The sequence below is a fragment of the Chiloscyllium plagiosum genome, unplaced genomic scaffold (genome assembly GCF_037043375.1).
Source record: "Chiloscyllium plagiosum isolate Xiang-an unplaced genomic scaffold, Cpla_swu_hap1 HiC_scaffold_10, whole genome shotgun sequence".
In the NCBI taxonomy this organism is placed as follows: Eukaryota; Metazoa; Chordata; class Chondrichthyes; order Orectolobiformes; family Hemiscylliidae; genus Chiloscyllium; species Chiloscyllium plagiosum.
This window is the reverse complement of record NW_028270148.1, coordinates 45,038,881-45,063,733: the sequence shown is the minus strand read 5'-3', so window position 1 is coordinate 45,063,733 and position 24,853 is coordinate 45,038,881. Positions and strand designations below refer to the sequence as shown.

At 40.7% G+C, this 24,853-nt stretch overlaps 1 protein-coding gene across 4 annotated transcripts in view; it reads left to right on the top strand.

Annotated features, from left to right (window-relative positions):
• Positions 1-13,376: 13,376 nt before the first annotated feature.
• Positions 13,377-24,853, top strand: part of LOC122552804 (serine/threonine-protein kinase MARK1) — a 217,075-nt gene continuing 205,598 nt past the window's right edge. For 2 of the 4 annotated variants that reach the window (XM_087991312.1, XM_043695768.2), the window contains exons 1-3: positions 13,377-13,843; positions 15,014-15,217; positions 16,072-16,125. In XM_087991312.1, coding sequence (XP_087847438.1) covers positions 13,793-13,843; positions 15,014-15,217; positions 16,072-16,125 — 309 coding nt within the window. In that variant the 5' untranslated portion in view covers positions 13,377-13,792. The remainder of the gene's footprint in view (positions 13,844-15,013; positions 15,218-16,071; positions 16,126-24,853) is intronic. The other 2 variants (XM_043695766.2, XM_043695767.2) reach the window with 2 other exon arrangements.

Below are 24,853 nucleotides of genomic sequence, written 5' to 3'. Positions count from 1 at the left end.
ACTATATTTACCTGGTTTTAATCCCTTAATTTAAATCCAAAATTAGTTTTCTTAAGTAGTCCTGACCAGTCATTGCTCAATTACAATGCTATAGGTCATGAAATAACCGGAGCTACCTTAAAAGGATTTATCTATTCAAGTTAAAAAAAAACTTCTAATGCATGAATAATGGCCGAACCCAAGGTCACAGATATTAACCATAGGATTTTTTTGATTTAACTGAAACTTCAACTGTCATTGAGGGAAGCGACTTTCTGAATAAAGCTATGGTTGGCACATCAAAATCAACAATGAAACACATCAATCTTAAAATTAAGTGGAAACAAATGAGTCTGAAATACAAAAAAAAGGTTATGATGTTGTTTTCCTCCGTATTAAGCTGATTTGAAATCGAATAAGGTTGGCTATTATGTAAGGATAAAAGAGATTATTTAGAAACTGATAGTAAGGCAGTCATGACCTGTAAAAAGAAGAGGAGTTAATATTTTATTTCATAATCACTAGAAAATCCTTAGCTTTAAAAGAAATCATGTTAAATTCCCATAATAGAAATCAGATTCAAAACAGTCCTGGATCTCAAGCTCCAGGTAACAAAGCACAAACATTCAATCACCAACAAACAAATGTGCATTCAAACCGAATCACAAAGGGTTAAACTTTCTACTAGCTGTACAGCTCTTTTCTCTCTCTCGCACGCACACACACACACACACACACCATATCTCTCAAACACTTTCTGAGCTTCCCGCAACAACTCCTCTCGAGGCTTCTCACTCCACCCCTCCATCTTTTGAATATTTTTCTGGATGTCTGGCCATAATTTAGTTACAAAGTGTACCCTCAGTAGCCCCTCAGCTACTAGCCCTTCCGACACGAAACATAATCTGATTCCTCCTGACTGAAAGGCTGTTTTCTGTTGACATATAAATTCAAATATTTACAAACCCAGTCTTCGTCCAACCCGTACTTTGGCCAGAAGACGGCGGGACGAAGAATGGATTCCTTAGTCCATACAAAGCAACAATATTTAATTATCTTTTTCCTATCTTTTTCCCTTGTACAAGTATTATTTTTCCAATTCCACAACATCCTGCCCAACGGATTTTCTGGAGGTATGTTGTCAGTGACCCCACCTCCATTTCCATTTCCTTTTTCCCTGGAGGCTTTTTCTTTACCCTCGGCACAGCCCATATTGAGTTCCTTCGTTAGTCCCTTATTAACTACTAGAACTCAATCCCAGCCACCAAGGCAGTACTTAAAAGTCAATTTTCTTACATTGGTCCAGGCACAGAGTTGCCTGGCTCAACGTCTCCCTGTGCCTACCGTTCAAGTATTACCACTGAACTCTTTCCCCGTTCAGAATGACTCCCTGAGGATTCTGGACTGTCTACCGGGAGGAGCACCCACCGTCGAGAAACACAGGACCGTTCTAAAAGGGAACAGGACGTGTCTTCCGAGCCGTCAACAGTGCCTACTCCGCCGGTGATGACAGGATCCTGGACGAGCCCCCAGTTGTGAGAAATGAAGCTCACTGTTCAATAATTTCAGTCTGAGTCAAATTCTGAAGTCAAATTCATACCCTTTTGCAAGCCCGGGTGACCACAAAGTAGGCACACCGATCAGGAGGTTCCATTACAATTAATGCAATTCAGTTGAGTCTCTCGGTACTCCCCTTTTACTTCATATCTGATAGTTGTATTGCTCTGTGCAGCTGCTAATCTAATTGTCTTACCACATCTGTCTGTGTGCAAACCCCCACACACCCCCCCACCCCCTTGATAGCTGAGTCTTATTACTTTTGCTGATGAAACATTGGGTCATATTTGGTTATCTTGTTCAAACTAATTCCCTATGTGCGTGACAATTGCAACTTTCATGTCAATACATCTGATTCTACCAGTCGACCACCTCCCTTTTCGGTTAGTTATTTCTTGGTATACACCCTCATGATTCCTCCTTGTGATTTCTGTAGAAGCAAGACGCAGCTACTTGTAGTTGTTTGTGCAAGCATATCTAGCTTAACATACAACACCGCGCCCCCCCCCTCCCCTCCCCCATGATTCAGCTTTGTGATTTTTGCAAAAACAACAACATTTGCAAGCACCTCTCACATTACCCCTTTTGGTGAAATTGTTGAGAGGTTTTCTATGTGTATTGCGTCATCCTGACCAGGTTTCTGATCAGCATGGGTTCATAGTAAAAATGCAATGTTCCTATACATCATAAAGATAGTCAGTGTAGGAAATGATGCACTTACAGTGGTATTTTTGACTTTGAGCTCCCCATTGTTGGAAGTGAAGAGGTGTCTCATCATCCAATATTATTCTCAACCCCACACCTCTCAAGGAGAAAAGTTGAATGTTTCACAAATGTGCATCAGGAAAATAATTTTATTCAGAAGCTCTGTTTATGTTGCTTTTACAGTAATGTACAGGTAGATTACCTCAGATTCAGATGGGCAAAAACTAGACTTCTCCAAAGAATGGCATTTGCTTTTCCTTGCAACGCAATGAACCTTTATTCATTTGATCAGTTCATAAAGGTTAGTGGAGCTGCCAAGTTAAGTTCCGTGAGTTACTGAGTCATGGTAATGAATGGAACTAGTTTAATTTTGAAATCATATCCAAAGTCTGCAAACAAATGCAATTAATAGAAACACATAATGGTGACAAATTCATCCTAGGACATGGTTAATTTCATGGTATTCATGTGTGTTGTTGTTAAAATAAATGCTTGGAGCTACAGAAAGATCATGTTGCACTGAATATAAATTGTGTTTAACATTCTGAGACATTTTATGGCAGTTGCACTTATAGTGTCAGAATTCTGCAGAAAACTCAATGCAATCAAATGGAAACACAAAGCCCAGCAAAAGTTATTCTTTTTCCGAGGCAGTAGGAATTTCTGATTTGATTGGCTTGATAAGGCAGACAGGGCTTTGTGTATTTTGATGTTTTTAATTTGAATTAAAGTGCTCCAATTATTTTCCTGAAATCTGGAAATTCCTAAATATGGTTATGGTCTCAGTCCCAAGGTTGCCGGATTTGAAGTATTCCACCTTTAATATAAAGAGTTGTAATGTTACTTGTAAAGAAAATAGAGGGGTTTCTTGGAGATTTGGGGCCTAATTTTCCCATTTTTCCCAAGAATTGGCCTACCTGCTGGACTGAAGTCTCCACAGCAGAACAATTGACCTAGATAGTTTCTAATCAACATGTTCAGAGATGTTATTACACACCTCTATATATGAACACATGTCCCCTAGCTCAGAAGTACAAACATTACCACTGTGCCCCAAGAGCCCACAATAGTTGACCTATCTGTAATCTCTGGGCTGGGTGCACTTAACCTGCAGGACTGATTGTGGCCAAACCTTGGAATGGAATTAGATGAGCTGCTTGATTAACTGTGACAGTAATCCTTGACTGACTCCACTAAGGACTGGAATCCTTTCACTTTCACTCAGTGCTATTTGCTTGAAGCACATATAGTGTGTTTGCTGCATATGCTGCTGACATATGCTATCGGTCTGACATTGACATAGCATTATGCTGTACAGCAATATGTCCACCTCCTTGACTGTTCAGTGCACTGCATCATTACAAGCTGCCTGCCTCTCCTTTGCACTAAAATGTAATGCAAGCCACAGAGGCTGGCAGCTTCCAAGCAAGCACAAAGTGAATGAACACTGAAAAATGAACCGAAAAGCTAATCCTGCATCCTGTGCAGTTGAATGAGGTGCATGTGTTTCTCTGTGTGTAAAGTGACCTGACAGGAACGTGCAAGTTGTGGGTGTCCCCAGACTCCAAAAAAAATGTTGGAGTGATGTGTGAATTGGACTGACAGCAGGCACGATCATTTGGTGAGACTGGAAGTTTGCTGTTGCCGACCTGCTTGGACGAGGGTGGAGGAGGACGATGTCATGGAGCATGCAGGGGCATTATGATGAAGACAGAGTTGGAGGAAGGACCTGAGAAGCAAGCGATGAGTTCTGCTGCCAGGTTACTGCTTGGAATTTCATGATGGAAATTGGCACTGTCTATTTTCACAGGGAAGGAGAGGGCTATTAATTAAAAGCATGTAAAAGGATGGTTGCTACTCATTATCAAGGTTCTGCACTTGCTGTTAAACCTTAAGAGAAAGATCAGATATTTATTTCTTTACTTAGAGGTTCTGATTTTCAGTTTTGCTGTGTTTTCTCACATTTCTTGTCATTGCTCATGCCAATCAAGGGACTAGACAATTCTACTCTAAGAACTGGTAGAAGTGAATGTCTTGCTTTATTGTCAATCAGCGTCATGTTCAAAAAACTTTATAGTTTAGACTTGTGAGGACCTCCTCAATTGAATTGTAGTGATGCAACAGGCAAAGCAATTGCTGTTTGACTGATACATCATTTTTGTAATTATTATAAATTATAAATGTTATGATGGGTATATCAGGGTTCTATTTTCTAAGCTTCAACAATTCTTCTTTTGATTTAACCATGATATAATTATGTAGCACTGAAGGAGGCTAGTTGGCCCATTTTATCATGCAAAATTATTAACCTGTTCATTTTGGCAGAAAGAATAAAAAAGCAATTTCATAGAATCCCTACAGTATGGATGTAGGCCATTCTGCTCACCAATCCTCTGAAGATCATCTCACCCAGACCTACCCCATTCCTGTGACCTTGCATTTCCCATGGCTGATCCACCTAACCTGCTAAGCCTGGGTAATTTAGCATAGCCAATCCACCCAACCTGCCTATCTACGGACTGTGGCAGGAAACCAGAGCACCCAGAGGAAAGCTATGCAGACGTGGGGAGTCTGTGCAAACACCACACAGACAATCGCGTGAGGGTTGAATTGAAGCCAAGTCCCTGGTGCTGTGAGTCAGCAGTGCTAACCACTGAGTCACTGTGCTTAATAGTGAGATGTTGCAGAGCTCTAGGGTGCAGAGAGATCGAGTTGTCCTAGTGCATTAATCGCTGTATGCAGGTAAAGCAAGTAATCAGGAAAGCGAATAGAATATTATGTTTTACTGTGAATGGAATTGTGTGTAACAGTAGGGAGGTTATGTTTCAGTTATGCAAGGCATTGGTGAGACCATTTTGCAGTATTGCATATAATACTGATCACTGTACTTACAGAAGGATATTAATGTGTTGGAAGCAGTTTTGAGAATATTTATTAGACTAATACTTGGAATGAGCAGATTGTCTTATGAGGAAAGGCTGGACAGGGTAGACATGTATTTTCTGGAACTTAGAAGAGTCAGAGCTGACTTAATTGAAACATATAAGATCCTGAAGAGACTTGAGCAGGGAGATGATAAAAGGATGTTTCCTCTTTTGCAAGTATCTAGAACTGGCACCAAAGTTTGAAAATTAGGGGTGCCCATTTAAAACAGAGATCAGGAGACATTGTTACTCTCAGAGGATTGTGAGTCTTTGGAATTCTGTTCCTCAAAAGGCAGTGGATGCAGAATCTGGGCAGAAATGGATAGATACTTGATGGGCAAGGGAATGAAAGATTATTGGGGATATACTGTACAGGGATACCGTTGAGGTTAAAATCAGATTAGCCATGATCTTATTGAGTGATGGAGCAGGCTGAAAGGGCTGAGTGCCCTACTCTTGTTCCTTGTTCATATGTCCATGTTAGCTCTTTAGATGAGTTTCAATTCCCTGCTCTATCTCTATAGTTCTAGAAATCTTTTACGAGGATCAATCATATTTCCTTTTGAAAGCTACAATTGAATCTGCTTCCACTACTTTTCAAGGAATGCATTTGTGGGATGTTAGCATATTCTTTCTTAAATGAGTGCATCCAATGTGTGGTGCTTTTAGGATGGGATTTTGACCCAATGACAGTGAAGGAGGTCTTAATGCTCATGTTAAATTGTACCATTTGATTTATGTTACAGCTTATCATTTTTTCTTCCAAATTGCAGCCATTCACACTTCATTTGTTCAGTTTGTCCTGTCCTAAAATCTGTTACTATTTTCATCAGTGATTATTATTTTTCCAAGCATTGTAAGGTCCATGAATATTAAAATAAAGAAAAAATTCAAGATTTTAATCGCAGAATATTTCATAAACTAATGAACTACTTTCTGGAAGTCTTTTAAAGTAGGCAACTCTGCATTCATAAATGCTTTTGGCATGAAAACTTGAAGAGCACCAACTTGCTTTAATGCCTCTTCCCTTGCCTAACTGGAAATGCTACAATGGTCTAATTGAATATATCATTGCATAATTTTCAGTGAAAATGGCTGATTGCTTTCCATTTTGAATTGAAGGTCTGTCATTTCAGAAATAAAAACAAAAAAAAACACTGGAAATACTCAGCAAGTCAGGTAACATCCTTGAAAAAAGAAACACTGCATCAGGTTAAGATGACCTTGCATTGATATGCTCGACATACGGTGTCTTACCTTCTATGAGGAGAGGGTCTTGGCCTTGACCACCCAAAATGGTTGACTGATTGTGTCCAAGCTCCTGGACTAATATCATAGACAGTCCTTAACTTAATGTACCAGGGAACCTGACTGAAGGTTTGATAGGGCTAAGCACTACTCCGCTCGGACATGACTATTTGCTTGAAGAACATGAAGTGTATCTGCTGCATCAGTTGCGGGCATATGCTGCACGTGTAACATTGTTGTAGCAAGTCACCGTACAGCAACATGTCCAGCTGTTGACTGATGATTGCTGACAACCGTGAAAATTGCTAGGTTTAGTGTCTGCGCAAAAAAAAAGGCAAAACAGGGCAAGGCAGAGATGCCATGAGCGGCCAGGATGAGTGAACAGGGAGGGAGTGGGCAGGCCTGAGATATACTTTGGTTCAGTCCATTTACTGTGTACCTGTCCAAGCAGAAGCATTACAATAAGAGTTGCCAGGGTGCTTGCATGTGCAGCAATATGGTGTAGAATTTGGAGATGAGACATGGTAGCATGGAGAGGTGAGCATGTGTTCAATATCAAGGCCCATGGATATGCGATGCATTCCGCCACTGCCCATAGCCTGTGCCCTGAGATGTTGGTACCAGGTGTCCAGAGGAGCAAGTTGAAGGTACCAGGTACCCTTGTCAACAGTAATTAGTGGCATCTACTTTCTATTCAGTGCGTGGGAGAACAAGAGCCTGTGTGTTATTGAGGTGGTTGCTTGAGGAACTTCAGCTCAGACTTGATGAGCTGATGTCAGAGTTTCAAACACTGCAACACATCAGGGAGAGGGACAGTTACCTGGATGCTGTGTTTCAGGATGCAGTCACACTCCTGAGATTAACTACCTCAAATGTACTTAGTGGCCAAGGACAGGAGGCTGTGACTAAGAGCGAGATGGTAGGGGGATCCAGGTGGTAATGCTGAATGAGCATCTGCTGTTGAGTTTGTCTAACAGGTTTGAGATTCTTGCACCTTGTGTGGATGAGAGCGGGGGGCTGTAGGGAGGATGAGCAAACTGACCTCAGCACCATGGTACTGGGAAGAGGAAAGAGAAACATAGTTGTAATCGGGGATAATATAGTCAGCGGAATAGACACTGGTCTCTGTGGTCAGGATCAAAAGTCCTAAAAGCTGTGTTGCCTGACTGGTGCCCAAGTTCAGGGTACCTCATCTAGGCTGCAGACAAACTTGGAGTGGAAGGGGAAAAATGTAGTTGTCATAGTTCTCATAGGTACCAGTGATATAGGAGAAAGAGGAAAGAGTTTCTGCTGAGGAATGTGAGCAGTTCGGGACTAACTTAAAAAGCAGAATCGAAAAAAGTAATAATCTTTGGATTACTACCTGAGCAATGAGAAAATTGGTATAGGGCCAACAAGATTAAAAAAGTAAACATATGGTTCAAAGATTGATGTGGGAGAAAAAGGCCATGGGACCTTGGCACCAGTACTGGGGGAGATGGGAACTGTTCCAATGGGTCAGGCTCTACTGAATCATGCTGAGACTAGAGTCCTGGCAAATTGCATTACTAAGGCAGTTGATGTTTAGCTTTAGATTACTTACAGTGTGGAAACAGGCCCTTCGGCCACACCGACACTCCGAAGAGCAACCCACCCAGACCCATTCCCCTATACCTAACACTACAGGCAATTTAGCATGGCCAATTCACCTAACCTGCATATTTTTGGACTGTGAGAGGAAACTGGAGCACCCGGACAAAACCCATGCAGACACGGGGAGGATGTGCAAACTCCACACAGACAGTTGCCTGAGGCGGGAATTGAACCTGAGTCTCTCGTGCTGTGAGGCAGCAGTGCTAACCACTGTGCCACCGTGCTTGACAGTAAATAGTGGGGGAGAAGGGGTGTGTCAGGCATGGAAAATTATTGAAAATTGTAAAGGGGAGAGGGCTCATCAGAGGTTGTTAAAGTTTTCAGACCAAGTTATTTGACAGAGAGTATGAAATCTAACTTCAGGCACAGCACTTAAGGGGGCAGTCAATGCAGAACTGAAGGTGTACTTAAATGTGTGCAATATACGAAACAAGATAAATGAGCTTGTAGCACAGAGTAAAGTTGGTTGGTACAATGTTGTAGTCATCACAGAGACATAACTGTAAGGGAATCAGGGTTGGGAACTAAATATCCAAGGATACACATCCTTTCAAAAGGACATGCAGGTGGGCAGCTGGGACAAGGTTGCCTTTTTAAGAAGAAATGCTGCCTCACAGCGCCAGAGATCTGGGTTCAATTCCCACCTCAGGCGACTTATTGTGTGGAGTTTGCACATTCTCCCCGTGTCTGCGTGGGTTTCCTTTGGGTGCTCCGGTTTCCTCCTACAGTCCAAAAATGTGCAGGTTAGGTGAATTGGCCATGCTAAATTGCCCATAGTGTTAGGTGAAGGGGTAAATGTAGGGGAATGGGTCTGGGCGGGTTGCGCTTCGGCGGGTCAGTGTGGACTTGTTGGGCCGAAGGGCCTGTTTCCACACTGTAAGTAATCTAATCTAAATCAATAGCAAAAAGTGATATAGAGTTGGAAAGTATAGAATTTGTGCAGATAGAGTTAAGGAACTACAAAGGAAAGAAACCCTGATGGAAGTTGTATTCAGGCTTCCTAGCAGTTGTCAGGATATGGGATAGGAGAAAGTGAGGACTGCAGATGCTGGAGATCAGAGCTTAAAAATGTGATATAGAGAGAGAGAGAGGAACCGTATTGTTGAAGAGGAGAGTGTGAAACGGACTGGTAAGCTAGAGGAGATACATGTTAGGAAGGAAGATGTGTTGGATATTTTGAACAACTTGAGGATAGACAAGTCGCCCGGGCCTGATGGGATATATCCTAGGATTATGTGGGAAGCAAGAGAGGAAATTGCAGTACCGTTGGCAATGATCTTTTCATCTTCATTGTCAACGGGGGTGGTACCAGGGGACTGGAGAGTGGCGAATGTTGTGCCCCTGTTCAAAAAAGGGAATAGGGATAACCCTGGGAATTACAGGCCAGTTAGTCTTACTTCGGTGGTAGGTAAAGTAATGGAAAGGGTACTGAGGGATAGGATTTATGAGTATCTGGAAAGGCACTGCTTGATTAGGGACAGCCAGCACGGATTTGTGAAGGGTAGGTCTTGCCTTACAAGTCTGATTGAATTCTTTGAGGAGGTGACCAAGCATGTGGATGAGGGTAGAGCAGTGGATGTAGTATACATGGATTTTAGTAAGGCATTTGATAAGGTTCCCCATGGTAGGCTTATGCGGAAAGTCAGGAGGCATGGGATAGAGGGAAATTTGGCCAATTGGATAGAAAACTGGCTAACCGGTCGAAGTCAGAGAGTGGTGGTAGATGGTAAATATTCAGCCTGGAGCCCAGTTACAAGTGGAGTTCCGCAGGGATCAGTTCTGGGTCCTCTGCTGTTCGTAATTTTTATTAATGACTTGGATGAGGGAGTCGAAGGGTGGGTCAGTAAATTTGCAGATGATACGAAGATTGGTGGAGTTGTGAATAGTGAGGAGGGCTCTTGTCGGCTGCAAAGGGACTTGGATATGATGCAGAGCTGGGCTGAGGAGTGGCAGATGGAGTTCAACCCTGCCAAGTGTGAGGTTGTCCATTTTGGAAAGACAAATAAGAATGCGGAATACAGGGTTAACGGTAGGGTTCTTAGTTAGGTGGAGGAGCAGAGGGATCTTGGGGTCTATGTTCATAGGTCTTTGAAAGTTGCCACTCAGGTGGATCGAGCTTGTAAGAAGGCCTATGGTGTATTAGCATTCATTAGCAGAGGGATTGAATTCAAGAGTCGTGAAGTGATGTTGCAACTGTACAGGACTTTGGTTAGGCCACATTTGGAGTACTGTGTGCAGTTCTGGTCGCCTCACTTTAGGAAAGATGTGGAAGCTTTGGAAAGGGTGCAGAGAAGATTTACAAGGATGTTGCCTGGAATGGAGAATAGGTCGTACGAGGATAGGTTGAGCGTGCTAGGCCTTTTCTCGTTGGAACGGCGAAGGATGAGAGGTGACTTGATAGAGGTGTATAAGATGATCAGAGGAATAGATAGAGTAGACAGTCAGAAACTTTTTCCCCGGGTACAACAGAGTGTTACAAGGGGACATAAATTTAAGGTGAAGGGTGGAAGGTATAGGGGAGATGTCAGGGGTGGGTTCTTTGCCCAGAGAGTGGTGGGGGCATGGAATGCGCTGCCTGTGGGAGTGGTAGAGTCAGAATCTTTGGTGACCTTTAAGCGGCAATTGGATAGGTACATGGATGGGTGCTTAAGCTAGGACAAATGTTCGGCACAACATCGTGGGCCGAAGGGCCTGTTCTGTGCTGTATTGTTCTATGTTCTATGTGTTGCTGGAAAAGTGCAGCAGGTCAGGCAGCATCAAAGGAGAAGGAGAATCGACGTTTCGGGATTCCTGAAGAAGGGCTTATGCCCGAAACGTCGATTCTCCTTCTCCTTTGACGCTGCCTGACCTGCTGCACTTTTCCAGCAACACATTTTTAAGCTTAGAATATGGGATAGAAAATAAATCAGGAAATAGGAAAGGCATGTAAGCAAAACAATGCTAAATAATCATGGGGAACTCCTGTATGCAGATGGACTGGTAAAATCAGGTTGGTAGTGGATCCTAACGAAAGGAATTTGTGGAATATCTAGAGGTTTTTTTGGAGCAGTTTATGGTGGACCCCACGATGAAACAGGGAATTATGGATTTGGTGATGTGTAATGAAGCAGACCTGATTAGGTAGTTAATGGTGAAGGAACCCCCAGGAGGGAGAGGCCATAATGTGATAGAGTTCACCCTGTAGTTTGAGAACGAGAAGCTGGAATCAGATGTAACAGTATTAGAATTGAGTAAAGTTAATTACAAAGACATGCGGGAACGACTGGCCAGAGTTGATTGGAAGGGGAGCCTGTCAGAGAAGACGGTGGAGCAGCAATGGCGGGATTTTCTGAGTTTTCAGGGCTCAGTGTTGGGACCACAACTATTCACTTTATATCTTAATAATCTGAATGGACGACACTGATGCTAAGTTTGCAGCTGACACAAAAATAGTTGAGTGACAGGTAGTGTGGAGTAAGTGGGGAGGCTGTAGAAGGACTTGGACAAGCTCGGAGAGTGGGCAAAGAAGTGGCAGATGAAATATGATGTGGGAAAGTGTAGGGTTATGCATTTTGGGAGGAAGTGTAGATGGGGGGAAGGCTTCGGAAATTTAAAACGCAAAAGGACTTAGGAGTCCTAGTTTAAGATTCTCTTAAGGTTAACACTCAAGTTTATTTGACAGTCGAGAAGGCAAATGCAATATTAGCACTCATTTCAAGAAATTTAGATTACAAGAGTAAAAATGTACTGCTGGGGCTGTGAAAGGCTCTGGTTGGACTTCTTCTGGAACATTGTGAGCAGTTTTGGACCACGTATCTAAGGAAGGATATGCTGGTGTTGGAGGGGGTCCAGAGGAGGTTTACAACAATGATCTGGGGATGAAGAGCTTGTCATGTGAGAGCAGTTGAGGGCTCCAGGTCTGTACTCAATGGCATTTAGAATGATGAGGGAGGGATCTCAGTGGAACTTACAAAATACTGAGTGGCCTCAATAGAGAGATGTTTCCACTATTAGGGAGCTGAGGACCCAAGGCCACAGTCTCATAGTAAATGGACAATCCTTGAGAAATGAGATGAGGAGGAATCTCTTCAGCCACAGGGTGGTGAATCTGTGGAACTCATTGCCACAGAAGGCTTTGGAGTCATTGAGTGTATTTAAGATAGGTAGGTTCTTGATTGGTAAGAGGATCAAGGGTTACAGGGAGAAGGCAGAAGAATAAGGTCGAGACACATATCAGCCATGATTAAATGGTGGGGTACACTTGATGGGCCAAATTCTGCTCCTATATTTTATGGTCTTATGAGGTGTGGTGTTAATGAGGGTAATAACAACTTAATATACTTTTACCACTTTCAAGAGAACACTGTTGGAAAATGCAACTGAATTTACTGAACTTTGCTTGCAATTCTCAGATTTCGCATTGCAGCCCACAGGCAATATCAAATCCCTACAGTGCAGATGGAGGCCATTTGGCCCATCAGATCTGCACCAACCCTCTAAACAGCATCCCACCCAAACCCACCCTATCTCTGTAAATCCATATTTACCATGGCTAATCCATTTAGACTGCACATCCCTGGACACTACGGGGCAATTTAGCATGGCCAATCTACTTAACCTGCTCATCATTCAAGGCCTGTCCCATTCTAGCCTCTGTTTCTCTTTTCAAAGATGCTGACTCAACTGCTAAGTATTTCCAGTTTTTTTTTGTTTTTAACTTTAGATCTTCAGCATCGGCAGTGTTTTGCCTTTGTTATTGCTGGTTTACAATCATTAAGATTATAGTCACAATAGTGACTGGAAGTCATGCTGGCCATAATGAAGTTTACTGAAGTCGTTCAGATTTCATTGTATCCAACTGGAAGGTGAGAAGGAATTTGGTGGCAATTACCTGATGAGGGACCATATGATATTATTTCCATGAATTAATTCGTGCACATAATCACCAGGCGAAAGGATATAATCCGTTCTGTAATCACAAAAGCTTCTGAATTATTATCTGCCATGGTTGCTTTACGCCCACCAGTTGTTTTGTCCTGGTTATAAAATTGCCTGAATAAATTGTCCTTAACTTCCAAGGAATACGAATTTTGTTTTTAAAAAGAAAATCATTTCATTTTGTGCATGGGTGGATGAAAAAGAATAATATTCAGCCATAAAATGGTATTCACTGAAGGACTATGATACAAGAGATCATGTCAATGTCATTCTGCTGAAGTATTGATTTGTATTGGAGGATGGCAGATTAAATACTTCTTGGAGCCCTTTTTGCTCAAAGTCCAGGAAAGAGAGTGTGTCTGCTGGATAACTGCAATCACTCAGTGCTGGAAGTGGCCGCCGCTGGGTTCGCTCTCTCGCTATCTTGGGCACTGTCTCAAAATGCTCACAAACTCCCTCGGTGCCTGACTGCTTGTAGTGACAACTACACCTGAGCTCTGGCGGCTTTCTACCCCCCTCCCTCACTTCCTTCCCTCCCATTTTCTCTTTCTCTCTCTCCCCTTGTCTGCCTGTCCTCTTTCAATTCATACTGATTTTCTCTCTCTCTCTCTCTAGTCTTCCTCCCCTCCCCACCTTCTGACTAACCAATAGATGCCCGGTCAGTAATGGAGGATTTCCTATCAAACATGTAGGCGAGCGTTCCCTCCTCCGGTGGAGACTTCTTTTATGTTGAAGGGGGGAAAAAGGACAAAACAAAAGAGAGAGGTGGAAGTGGATAGGAATAATTGGAGAGGAAATAATTCGGCCTAAGTACTGAGTGTGAAGCCAAAATGTCGACGAGAACGCCATTGCCTACAGTGAATGAGCGCGACACAGAAAATGTAAGTGAGACAATGTTTCATTTTTTATTCTCGCTACTTTTATGTGAATGCTTTAGTCGGGAACGCGGGGTTTAAAAGGCGTTCGCTGAAAGAATGAGTGTGTTTCTTGTTAAGGAGGGCTGTGTGAGTGCTCGGGGAGATGGTTACAGCATTTTTTTATTGTAAAAAAAAACAAGAAATCTCTTGGAAAGCAGCAGAGACATTGACTCGCCTGCTTCATCGATCACACAGGCCTCCCTCTCTCTCACTGTATAATCTGGAAGGATTCTTTTCTGAAGACAGATTATTTCCTTCGGCCTTAATTTCAAAATTCTGCCTTTGGTTTGCTGCTTTTTGCCCCCCTCCTCCTCCTCCATATCCTTCAGCTCGGGAATATCCATTTAAGGCTGTCTTTGCCTGGAGGGAACAGCTCAATGACAAGGAGTTGTTTACTGGACCACAAAAGAACACCGTCCCTATTGAGTGTCGCTCAATGCAGACTTTTCGTCTGGCGCAGTATTTTTCAGTTTGATCAATTATTGTGGGAGTTTTTCTCCCTTTCCCTTGGATTGTCAACACATAAAACCATCATCTGCCTTATTATACGTGTTTCCTTCACAATTCTTTCACTCCCCGTATATCTGGAAGAGGAAAATGTGTTGATGCAAGGCATATGAAAACTGACGTCTCATTGGCAGGGTTAAAGGTCAGCCACACCATCCGGCAACTTACATCAAAATCAAAATATTGCTAGTGCAAATTTTCTTTCTATGACGACTGATTATTTAGTTGCAGTGTATATTTTACCCCCTTCCTAGCCTGAGCCTTCTCAATGCTGATGCTTTTCCTCTCAACTGCCCCCTCTTTTTATTCAGAGGAACATTGACAGGTACTATTGGGGGCATTGTAAGGAATTTTAGTTTTGCACGTGTTAATTTGAGAAGGAATCTGGTTTTATATTTTGAAGTTTTCAGTCAGGGTGCTTTGATGTGGGTGACCAATAAGGCTGAAGACAATCAAGTAGAGACAGCACACTTATTTGCCTTCTGTCTTGTCCAAGAATTCCTATGGAAAGTATTTAAAGCTTTAAATATTGTAAATTTTAAGTTGTTGTATGTGACTAAAAATGTAGAGTCTGATATCAATTATTGTGAAATAATCCATATAAATTGTACATGACCACTTCTGCAGCACACGTCTCTTGATGGATATGGTGACTCACAAATCCAGCCTTCCAAGTCGAGTAGCAGACAAAACTTACCACGATGCAGGAATTCAGTGGCATCTACGACTGAAGAGCAACCCCACATTGGAAATTATAGGCTGCTGAAGACTATAGGCAAAGGAAACTTTGCAAAAGTAAAATTAGCACGACATGTTTTGACTGGGAGAGAAGTGAGTTTTATTGTTTTCTTCATATTAAAAGCATTTTTATCAACCACTGCTGTATTGGTACTGCTATTGAAATTTTATTTACTCATTTTTGTTTTTAAATATGTTTTAAATGTTCTATTCTTTTTTACATTCCTATTTAATTCTGATTTCATTTCCACATGGACTATTGTTTCTATGCACCTTCCACTATCCTGGAAGGCTGACCTACTCATGGCTGGTTCACACATTCTGTTTTGTGCTGGCTGTCGCAGAACAAAACAGGCATATAGCCTACAGGTATAATATGCAGGACAGTGCAGCAACTATTCCAATATTCTGCTCTTTCTCTCTCGTGTGTCTAACACTGCTGGATGTAGCTGTTTTTTGCTTTGGTTCTGTGATGCCATCAAAACCAATTTTTCACTTTACATCCTGTTGTAACTCTTAATTATGTTAGTTGAATTGTAACCCAAGGTTGTGTGTGTTGTATCATCAGTATTCTCTTTATTTCTCTCAGTTAGATTTTGTCGATAGCAATTTTGTTGAAAACTGAGCCATTTCATTACTGCACAGAATTTTTATGATTTCTCTTGAAAGTTTTACACCTGATATTTCAAGAGGCATTATTAGTTTTATTTAAGACTCTGTACCTAAATAGATTTCAGGTCTTGCACCCACTCAGGCTCCTATGTGTACAAAATGCATACTTTAGTAAGACATTGGCCGGAACAAGAAGGGAGCAGATTTGGATGTCAGGCAATCTTGGGTCTCATACCTATGAACATCTGGTTATAAAATTGTGCATTTGAAATAAAATATTTCAGTATTGAAAATATTTTCATAAATAATCTGATTCCTCTTTACATCATTTTCAGGTTGCTGTTAAAATAATTGACAAAACACAGCTGAATCCTACCAGTCTACAAAAGGTAAAGTTTTATCTCCAATTACAAACTCATTTTGCAGCTTTATAATTGAAACAATGAAGAAAATGCAAGTTAGCTTGTTTTCTATTTGTATGCACAGAAATATTACTGTTTAGTGAAAAAAGGATTTGCGCTTTTGTGAGCTTGGCATTCATGTGTAAACCAAGCAGCGTAGGCCTGAAGCAGTAATACTGTATAAATCTTGTGTTTCAAGGCAAGAAGAGTAGCTGGCTGGGTGCCGAGAATATTCTCATTTGTTTTTCATCTCCCATCATATTTAGTGTTTTTCGCAAGAGTAGTATTGGCTATTAACCTTTTGACTGTGAGTCAGTACTACTTTAGATGATTGTGAAGATGCTATTTATTGTTGTCCTTTAGCTGTTGTAAACACAAAATATATTTGTGAATGTGATCACTATAAAATTTAAGCCAGAAGACAAAATCACAAGTCATTAATGATTTCAGTCACTGAATATTATACCAAATTCTTTCCTGTCCTTTGTTGTGAGGCAAATGCTAAGTTCATAACAAAAGCACATTTTTATTACAGAATGCTCTGAAAACTAACTAGAAAATTCAGTGATCAGAAAGAAAACAATTGTTGATTTTAAGTTGAAAAACAATTCGGTTTCAAAAATTATGGAAACACTTTTCCTTCTTTTTGTGTCTATGTTGAGGATTGCTGAATAGTTGAGTTTGGTTGTGGTTGTGCAAAAGGGAATAATATATGGAAGGTAGACATTAGTGCTTTTGTAAAAATTGAAATTGTAGCCAACATTGCTTATGCTGAGCTTCAAAAGGTGAGGAAAATATGAAGGTATCTTTGGTAAATCATTTTGTGAAAGGATCAGAGCAACATTTTCACCATTACATAATTAAAAACTAACAAGATTTATGTTAACACAATACATATGTGACCTATCTGTCAATAAAAGATAGTTTAAAGCACTTTATTATGGATAATTATGTAGAATTAAATGAAGCATAAACTATTTCAGTAATATGTCAGTGATGCAATCTATAACCAAATAGAGATGTGAAGACCAAATCTCCCATTACCCAATTCATTACTATTTTGATTCATTTAAAGAGAGTCAGTTTTCAAATTATTGCAGCTAGCATGAGGGCAAACCCTTTCTCGTTTCAATTTTTCATAGTTCAGAAGAGTGGGAAGAGATTGATGTGGAGTAGAAACACAGCCATAAACCAGATGGGCAAAGTGGCTTGTTTTTGTGTCTTGGAATGAAGTTATTTGAAACAAAATTGCATCATGTTTTCAGGGGTCTGATATGTATTGTAAGAATGAAACTTAAAATGATTGAAACCATGAGATGTACTTTGCACAGTTTTCTTTTTGCTGATCTGTGGAATCTGCCATTCTGGTCTTGCAAAGACTTCTTGTGTAGCCTGACAGGAAGAGGAAGGGGGAAGAAGGGACAAAAATACTCAGCCACATCATGTTAAAGGGTAGGTGAGTGAAGCTTCAGAGGCTTACAATATCATAACAGAAAGATTCAGTTTACTTTTTTGGACTTAACCAGTTATTTTGTGTATAAGTGTTGCTGTACCAAATGCTTAAACCAGTATATGAGAACATTTTGTAATATAATATCTGTGAATCCCTTTTTGTCGATCAATTTATTTATACAGAGTCATTTTATAATTCTCAGCAAAATCATATGTGATGTTGTCTATTTTCCTCTCTCTCCATTTGGATTATGATTTTTGGGATTTAGTTGAGGAATCTAAATTTCTTTTTTGAATTTTTTTTGTACTTTTAAATATGGCATACATGTTTCCTAAAAGTAGCATTTTACTTTTTATTGCTATTTATATCTTTCTTTCATGTCAAATATTAAAGTCATAAATCGTGCAATGCATGGTTCACTGATTTTTTTTTTTCTTTTCAAATTTTTCATTTTACAAGATAATTTACAATAAACTGCAGGCCTGCAGTTGTAAAATATGAACAGCTTGCAGTTGTTCTTTTATCACTGAGAGTATGACTGATCATTTCACAGTCCAATGAAAGAATAATTCATGTTTGAATTATTATTGGTCCTCGTACAGAAGAATGATTGATTATGTAACAGCTGTCAGCAACAAATTGGATATTTCACAACTATTGAGAGACACATGTTCATAAAACGGGCAGAATATTCCACTGGTGAGCTTGTTTTTTGTTTTCAAAAAGAACAAATTCTAATGAATGCAACTCAAACTGTATAAGTGAAGGACACAAAATTGATACTTACATATTAAGTTAAAGTAGCCAAGTTATGCTTGTTCCTCCATATCAGCACGCATTAACCTCAAAGATTTTTTTTTTTACAAGATGATGGAAACCTTTCCTTGGGTGGGGTGGAAAGAACCGTTTTTTTAATGAAAGAACTATCTGGGTTGGGACATAAAGCCAAAAAAACCACTGTGGAACACTCTATATTTCTAGCGCTTTTTTTCCCCAAAGAGGGTGTAATATTATAAAATGAATTAATGGTTTTTGTTATTGTTTTAATGGCCCAAAAAGGAAATTTTAAAATTCTGAGTTTGAGGAGTTTTTCCACAGAATTCCCTCACCCCTCCAAGTATGTAGGATCCAGTCACTGTCAATGAATACCATTTTATGACCTGAAGATTATCATGACTGCTAAGATTCACCTATTCTCTTTAATTAAAAATTACATCTAACTAAGTGAAGAAGCTGTCCTCCTCCTAAAATTATATTGCTCCTTTACTGTATAAAAAAGGATACATTAAAAGAATCTTTAAGCTAGTGAATTGCTTGGACACCTTCAGAATTATGCTCTGATATGGCCTAAACATAATAATTTGTGTCTTATTGCTTTTTTTTTGTATCTTATTTTTTACTTCTAATGCTAAATTGTTAACAGATTTCCCAGTCACATTTGGGTAAAATCTTATTAGTGGTCTTGTGATTTTCTTTTTAAAAAAAGCAAACTGAGTATTCAGGAGGAAAAGAAAACTTGCTTTTTTTTGCTGATAGGTATAGTGGTAAATATTGTACATCTAGTTGGTGATTCTCGGGTGACTGTGATTAAGCAAGCAACAATACTTTAGAATGTTGCAACATTTCAGATCTGCAAAATACAACAAGTAAACTTGTAGTGAAACAAGTACAAGTGTTACTTCTCTGTGCTTTCAGTGAGAGAAGACTATTGATAGTAGCAAGAACTTTTTTGTTAAGTAGGCTTTTGATTATGTTCAAAGGTTTGGAATAAAAAATGTAATGAACTTAGTTTTTTTTAGAAATCTTTGTCCCACTGTTTGAAAACTTGCTTATGTCTTGTGATTTTTCTTCTAATTAACAGAGCGAGTTAGGCTTGTGAAAACAACTGTTATTTAGCTGGTCACTTAACATTCAGTCATCCAATTGAGGGAATATTTAAAGTGTATTTTGAGACCAGTCATAATTTAATTGCCATTTAATGAGGGATGTTTTCAGGTTTGCAGGTGTTTGTAAATTCACAGCCTCGGATTAGGAAAATAAACATTGTTAGTAATTCTTTTCTGACATTTTCCATTGAGAAAGCTTGTGAATAATAATTTTTTTCAAACTGTTCTTGCGTGTAATTCTCAACTGTAAAAGACCTATTTTAATAATAGCAACAGCGTATCTGTATTTCTGTTGCCAAATTTATTCAATGTAAGTGTGATTAACTTCTTCGGGAGGGGGTAGAGGCGGGGGGGGGAAGAAACCTATTTTGTCCAATATACTGCAGCATTCATTTTACAGCACATCAGCAAGAAAAAATGATTTTTCTGGTTATTTATAAAAGTCACAACGTGAATCCATTTTCATTCTTGAAGGCAATATTGCTGTATGACTATTGAGATGTAGGTTGTCTTAAGCATTCGGTCAGTCACAATACAAGACATATAATGGTGAAATCCATCCACTAGCCAATACCTTAAAGACATACAGAATGCATTTTTAATGAGTTTACTTGGATTAGTGAATCAAATAAACAATCATGCCTTTGTACAGCAGTGTTGAATTTGAGGATAGGTGCAAAAACTCAACCATGCAGCAGCAAGATGTTTTCTACTGAACTGTTTATTCACTTTAGTAGTCATTAAGTTCCAGCTTTGGTTAAAGTTGGGATATGGGACCACTGATGACCAGTTCTTGATTTCTAATTATTCTTACCCAGTCAGTCCGCTTATGTGATCTGTAACGTAGCTATCTTTTGTTTCTTTGTGTTAACTTGGAATTTCACCAGACACATTGGCACACGATGTCCTGTTTTGTATCTCCTCTTCCCCTCACCTGTTGGCTATGGCTAATTGTTGAAGGGGAGTAGACAGATAATATTATCATCTGCGTGAATCTATAGTGGTCCATTAAATTGTACAGGATATCCAATATTTCACCTGAGTTAACAAGTAGAAGTAGATAAAAGTGAGGACTGCAGATGCTGGAAACCAGAGTTAGATCAGAGTGGTGCTGGAAAAGCTCAGTAGGTCAGGCAGCATCCGAGGAGCAGGAAAATCGATGTTTTGGGCAAAAGCCCTTCATCAGGAATGCTTTCGCCCAAAATGTTGATTTTCCTGGTCCTCAGTTGCTGCCAGACCTGCTGTGCTTTTTCAGCACCACACTGATCTTAACAAGTAGAAGTGCTGCACTGTTTTAGGAAGACTTTTTTTCTGACATTTCTGCATTGTTTGCTGAACTTGTTAGTGAGTTGTGCTACTAGCCATGTAAAAACATAACCTTTTTAAAATCATTTTATTTTCATTTTTTTGCTTTTTAAATTTCATAACCTGTGAGTACTTCATCTTTCCGACCAGTAGAGAATGGTTATGCCCACTCAGATGCATTCAACTCTGCTCTGTGTCACAACTTATTGTCAAAAACATATTTATTTCAAATTCCTACTCCATGTCAGTCGGCTAATGTACTAAATGCACCATCCTGTCAGTCATTCCACCTGCAGCTTCAGTACCTCTTCACATGAGATTACTAAAGTTTGATGCTTTAATTTCAACACGGGTCTTTTGGCATTAGTGTGACAAGTTTGCTTTTGTTGCTGAGTTGCAACTTTGCCATTACCTTACACAACTTTTAAATTGAGGAGCCAGGGAGGCAACTGACATGTAGGTCTCTCTTCAGTGCTGCTGTATATCAATGCCTATGATGCTTTATTTGCTTTTCCTCTTCTTGTCATTGTAAAGCCCAGCTCTCTCCAGTGGGGCTTCTATCTGCAATACCTTGATATCTCATCAATTACTTGGAGGGCAGCAATTAAGTGGACTGCAGTGGCCTTCAATCAGAAACCAGAAACTGCATTTGCTGAAATGCAGTTGCAAGTTAAGTCCCTTCCATGCATCAGTGACACACCTGACGAGGTGCTTTCTGAGTCCAATTACAGTCTTTCGTCAGTTCTTCTACATCGCCTGCATTTTTTTTTTCAGTTCAGCTTTTTCAGTGTTAGTGTTTTTTTGTTAATGATAGGGTTGGCAGTAAAAGAAGGCCTAATGATTATAGAGATACTTGGGAGTTGCTGTGTTTCAATCCAGCCAAAAAAACAATTGGCAAAAATGAATGGAAGACAAATGGGAGCTGTAGGGGAGAGGGAGGAAGTGAAAAGAAGATTGTAGTGAACAAGACAGGTTTAAAATGAAGTAAACGTTGCGAAAGACAGTAAGTAGATGTTCCTGAGGATGCTTTCAACGTTGGTTTTCCATCCAATTGAATGGTTTCATTTGAGCTTGCTAGATTTGATGTACCGTAATCATCCAATTTGCTGTGATAGAACATCGAACAGTACAGCACAGGAACAGGACCTTTGGCCCACTACATGTAGGCCAACCATGATTCCATTCTAAACTAATCCCCTCTGCTTGCAGGTGGTTCATATTCCTCTGTTCCCTGCCTGTTCATGTGTCTGACCACATGCCTAAACATTGCTATCGCATATGCTTATGCCACCTCTCTGGTAGTGCATTCCAGGCATCTACCACCCTCTGAGTTATAAAAAAAGGCCTCACGCATCTCCTTTCAACTTGCTCCCCTCACCTTAAACCAGTGCTTCCTAGTATTTAAAATTTAATGTAAGGCTCACCGACCTATAATTTCCTGGATTATCCCCATTGCCCTTCTTAAACAAAGGAATAATACTGACTGTTCTTCAGTCTTCTGGGATCTTGCCTGTGGCCAAAGAAAATACAGAGATTCTGTCAAGGTCTCAACAATCTCCTGCCATGCCTCCCTGAGTATCCTGGAATAGATCCCAACTGGCCCTGGGGACCTACTTATCTTAAGGTTTTTCAGGATATCCAATGTCACCTCCTGCGTAATATTGATGTGCCTTAGAATATCAGCATACCCCTCCCAAATCATAGCATCGTCCATGTCCTTCTCTTTGGTGATCATCAACGTACAGTACTCATTATGAACCTCACCCACTTCCTCTGACTCCTTACATAAATTCTGCCTCCTTTGTCCATGAGTGAAACTACTGTTTACCTACCTCCCCTTTATCTCCTTTATCCTTCTTGCCAAGGATTTTTCATAGCTCCTTTCAGCCCTCCTAATTCCTTGTATAAATTATTTCCTGCTTCCTTTACGTTCCTCAAAGACCTTATCTGATTTCAGTTTTCTAAACATTACAAAAGCTTCCTTTTTTCTTTTGGACTAAACTTTCAATATCTCTTGTCATCCAGGGTTTGCAAATCTTGCAATCCTTATCTTTCATCACCACAGGGTCATACTGGTTTGAACTCTGATCAGCTGGCCTTTAAAAGACTCCCACATGTCAGATGTGGATTTACCTTCAAACAGCCACCTCCAATCTAATTTCTCCAGTTACTTTCTGTGGTGTGCTTACTTATCTGTTCCTCTATCTTCTTGCTGGCTATTGGGAAGCTGATTGTGTAACCACATCATAGTGATTGCACCTTTCTCATTCCTAAGTTCTACACACGTCACCTCGCTGGATGAGCTCTGCAGGATGTCCTCTCTTAGTGCAGCTGTGACATGCTCCTTAATCAATAATGCAACTTCCCCACCCTCATACACCCCTTTATAGCTCACCTGGAATAGCTAAACCCTGGAATATTGGGCTGCCAGACCTGTCCTCTTCTCAACCAAGTTTCTGTAATGGCTACAACATCATAGCTCCATTCAGGTTCTAAGCTCATCTGTCTTTTCTGTTATATATGTTGCATTAAAGTAAATATGCTTCAGACTGCCATGTTCATTATCCTAGTCCTGCCTAATCTTCGTAATAGACTGACTTGACTTAACCTCTACCTTCTTCTCAATCACTCCACCTGCTGCTCTGGTTCCCACCCACCAGCAACACAAATTTAAACCCTCCCGAGTGGTACAGCAAACCTCCCTGCAAGGATATTGGTGCTCCTTCAGTTTAGGTGCAGCCCATCCTTCTTGCACAGATCGCTCCTGCACTGGAAGAGACCCCAGAGATCAGGTATTTTAAACTCTTCCTCCGACACCAGTTCTTTGTCACATTTCAACTGTATTATCCTCCTACTTTTGGCCTTACTCGCACGTGGCACAGGAAGTAATCCCAAGATTACAACACGTGAGGCCCTGCTTTTTAAGTTTTTGCCAAACTCCTTAAATTCCCTTTGCAAGACCTTGTCTCTCTTCCTCCCTGTGACATCTTTACCAACATGGATCACAACCTTTAGCTGCTCACTCTCTGCCTTTAAGAATATCCTGTGCCTGCTCAGAGACATCCTTGACCCTGGCACTATGGAGGCAACACAGCATTGTGGAATCTCATTTGTGGCCACAGAAATGCCTCTCCGTGGTCATGACTACTGAGTCCCCTATCATGACAGCTCGCCTACACTTTGATCCTCCCTGCTGTACAACAATGCCAGGCAGGGTACCACTGATCTGGCTGCTGCTTTCCCCTGAGAAGCAATTCCTCCACAAATAGTATCCAAAATGGTATATCTGTCTGAGAGGGGATTAGCTACGGGATACTCCTGCACTGCCTACCTGCCCTTCCTGGAGGTTACCCATCTACCTGGCTGAACCTTTGGTGTGACCACATCCCTGAAACTTCTATCTCTAAAACATTCTGCCTCCTTTATGCTCCTCAGTGAGTCCACCTGCCACACCAACCAGCCCAGTCTGAGGGGAGCTGCAGTGGACACACTTCCTGCAGACATAGTTGTCAGGAATATTTGACTTACTTCCCTGATTTCCCTCATCTCACAGGAGGAGCATAAACTCCATGAACTGCCATTACTCGAGCAATATTTGATTAAAAGAGAAAGAAAGACCTGTAGCTTAATGCTGCCTGCCCTCCTCAGCAAAGCCCCCACTTTGATCTCGCAACTGTTGTCAAAATGGCTGCAACTACTAGAGCTTACCTCCCTTTAATAGGCTACCCGTAGGAAAAATAACTTATCCCAGAATCCCCCTCTTGTCACTTCTCACTGCTCTCTCTATTGGATGCTCTTCTTTTGAGCACTGGATCCTCCTTGAACCCCTTCTCAGTTGTTGTCAGCAAGCTGACTTCTCCCAGAATCTTCCTTAGTCACTTCTCACAACCGCCTTCCAATGAAAGTGATCTTGAACATTTCAGGATTCCCCTCCAACTCCTATAGTTGATCATGTGGACTTTGTATACTGAGTATGGGGTTTCAGGCTCCCTGCTGTGTGAAGATTACAGCAAGACTTGTTTCACAATTTTAAGCAACATCCTGTTAAGGATCACAAGTAGGGAACAATTGG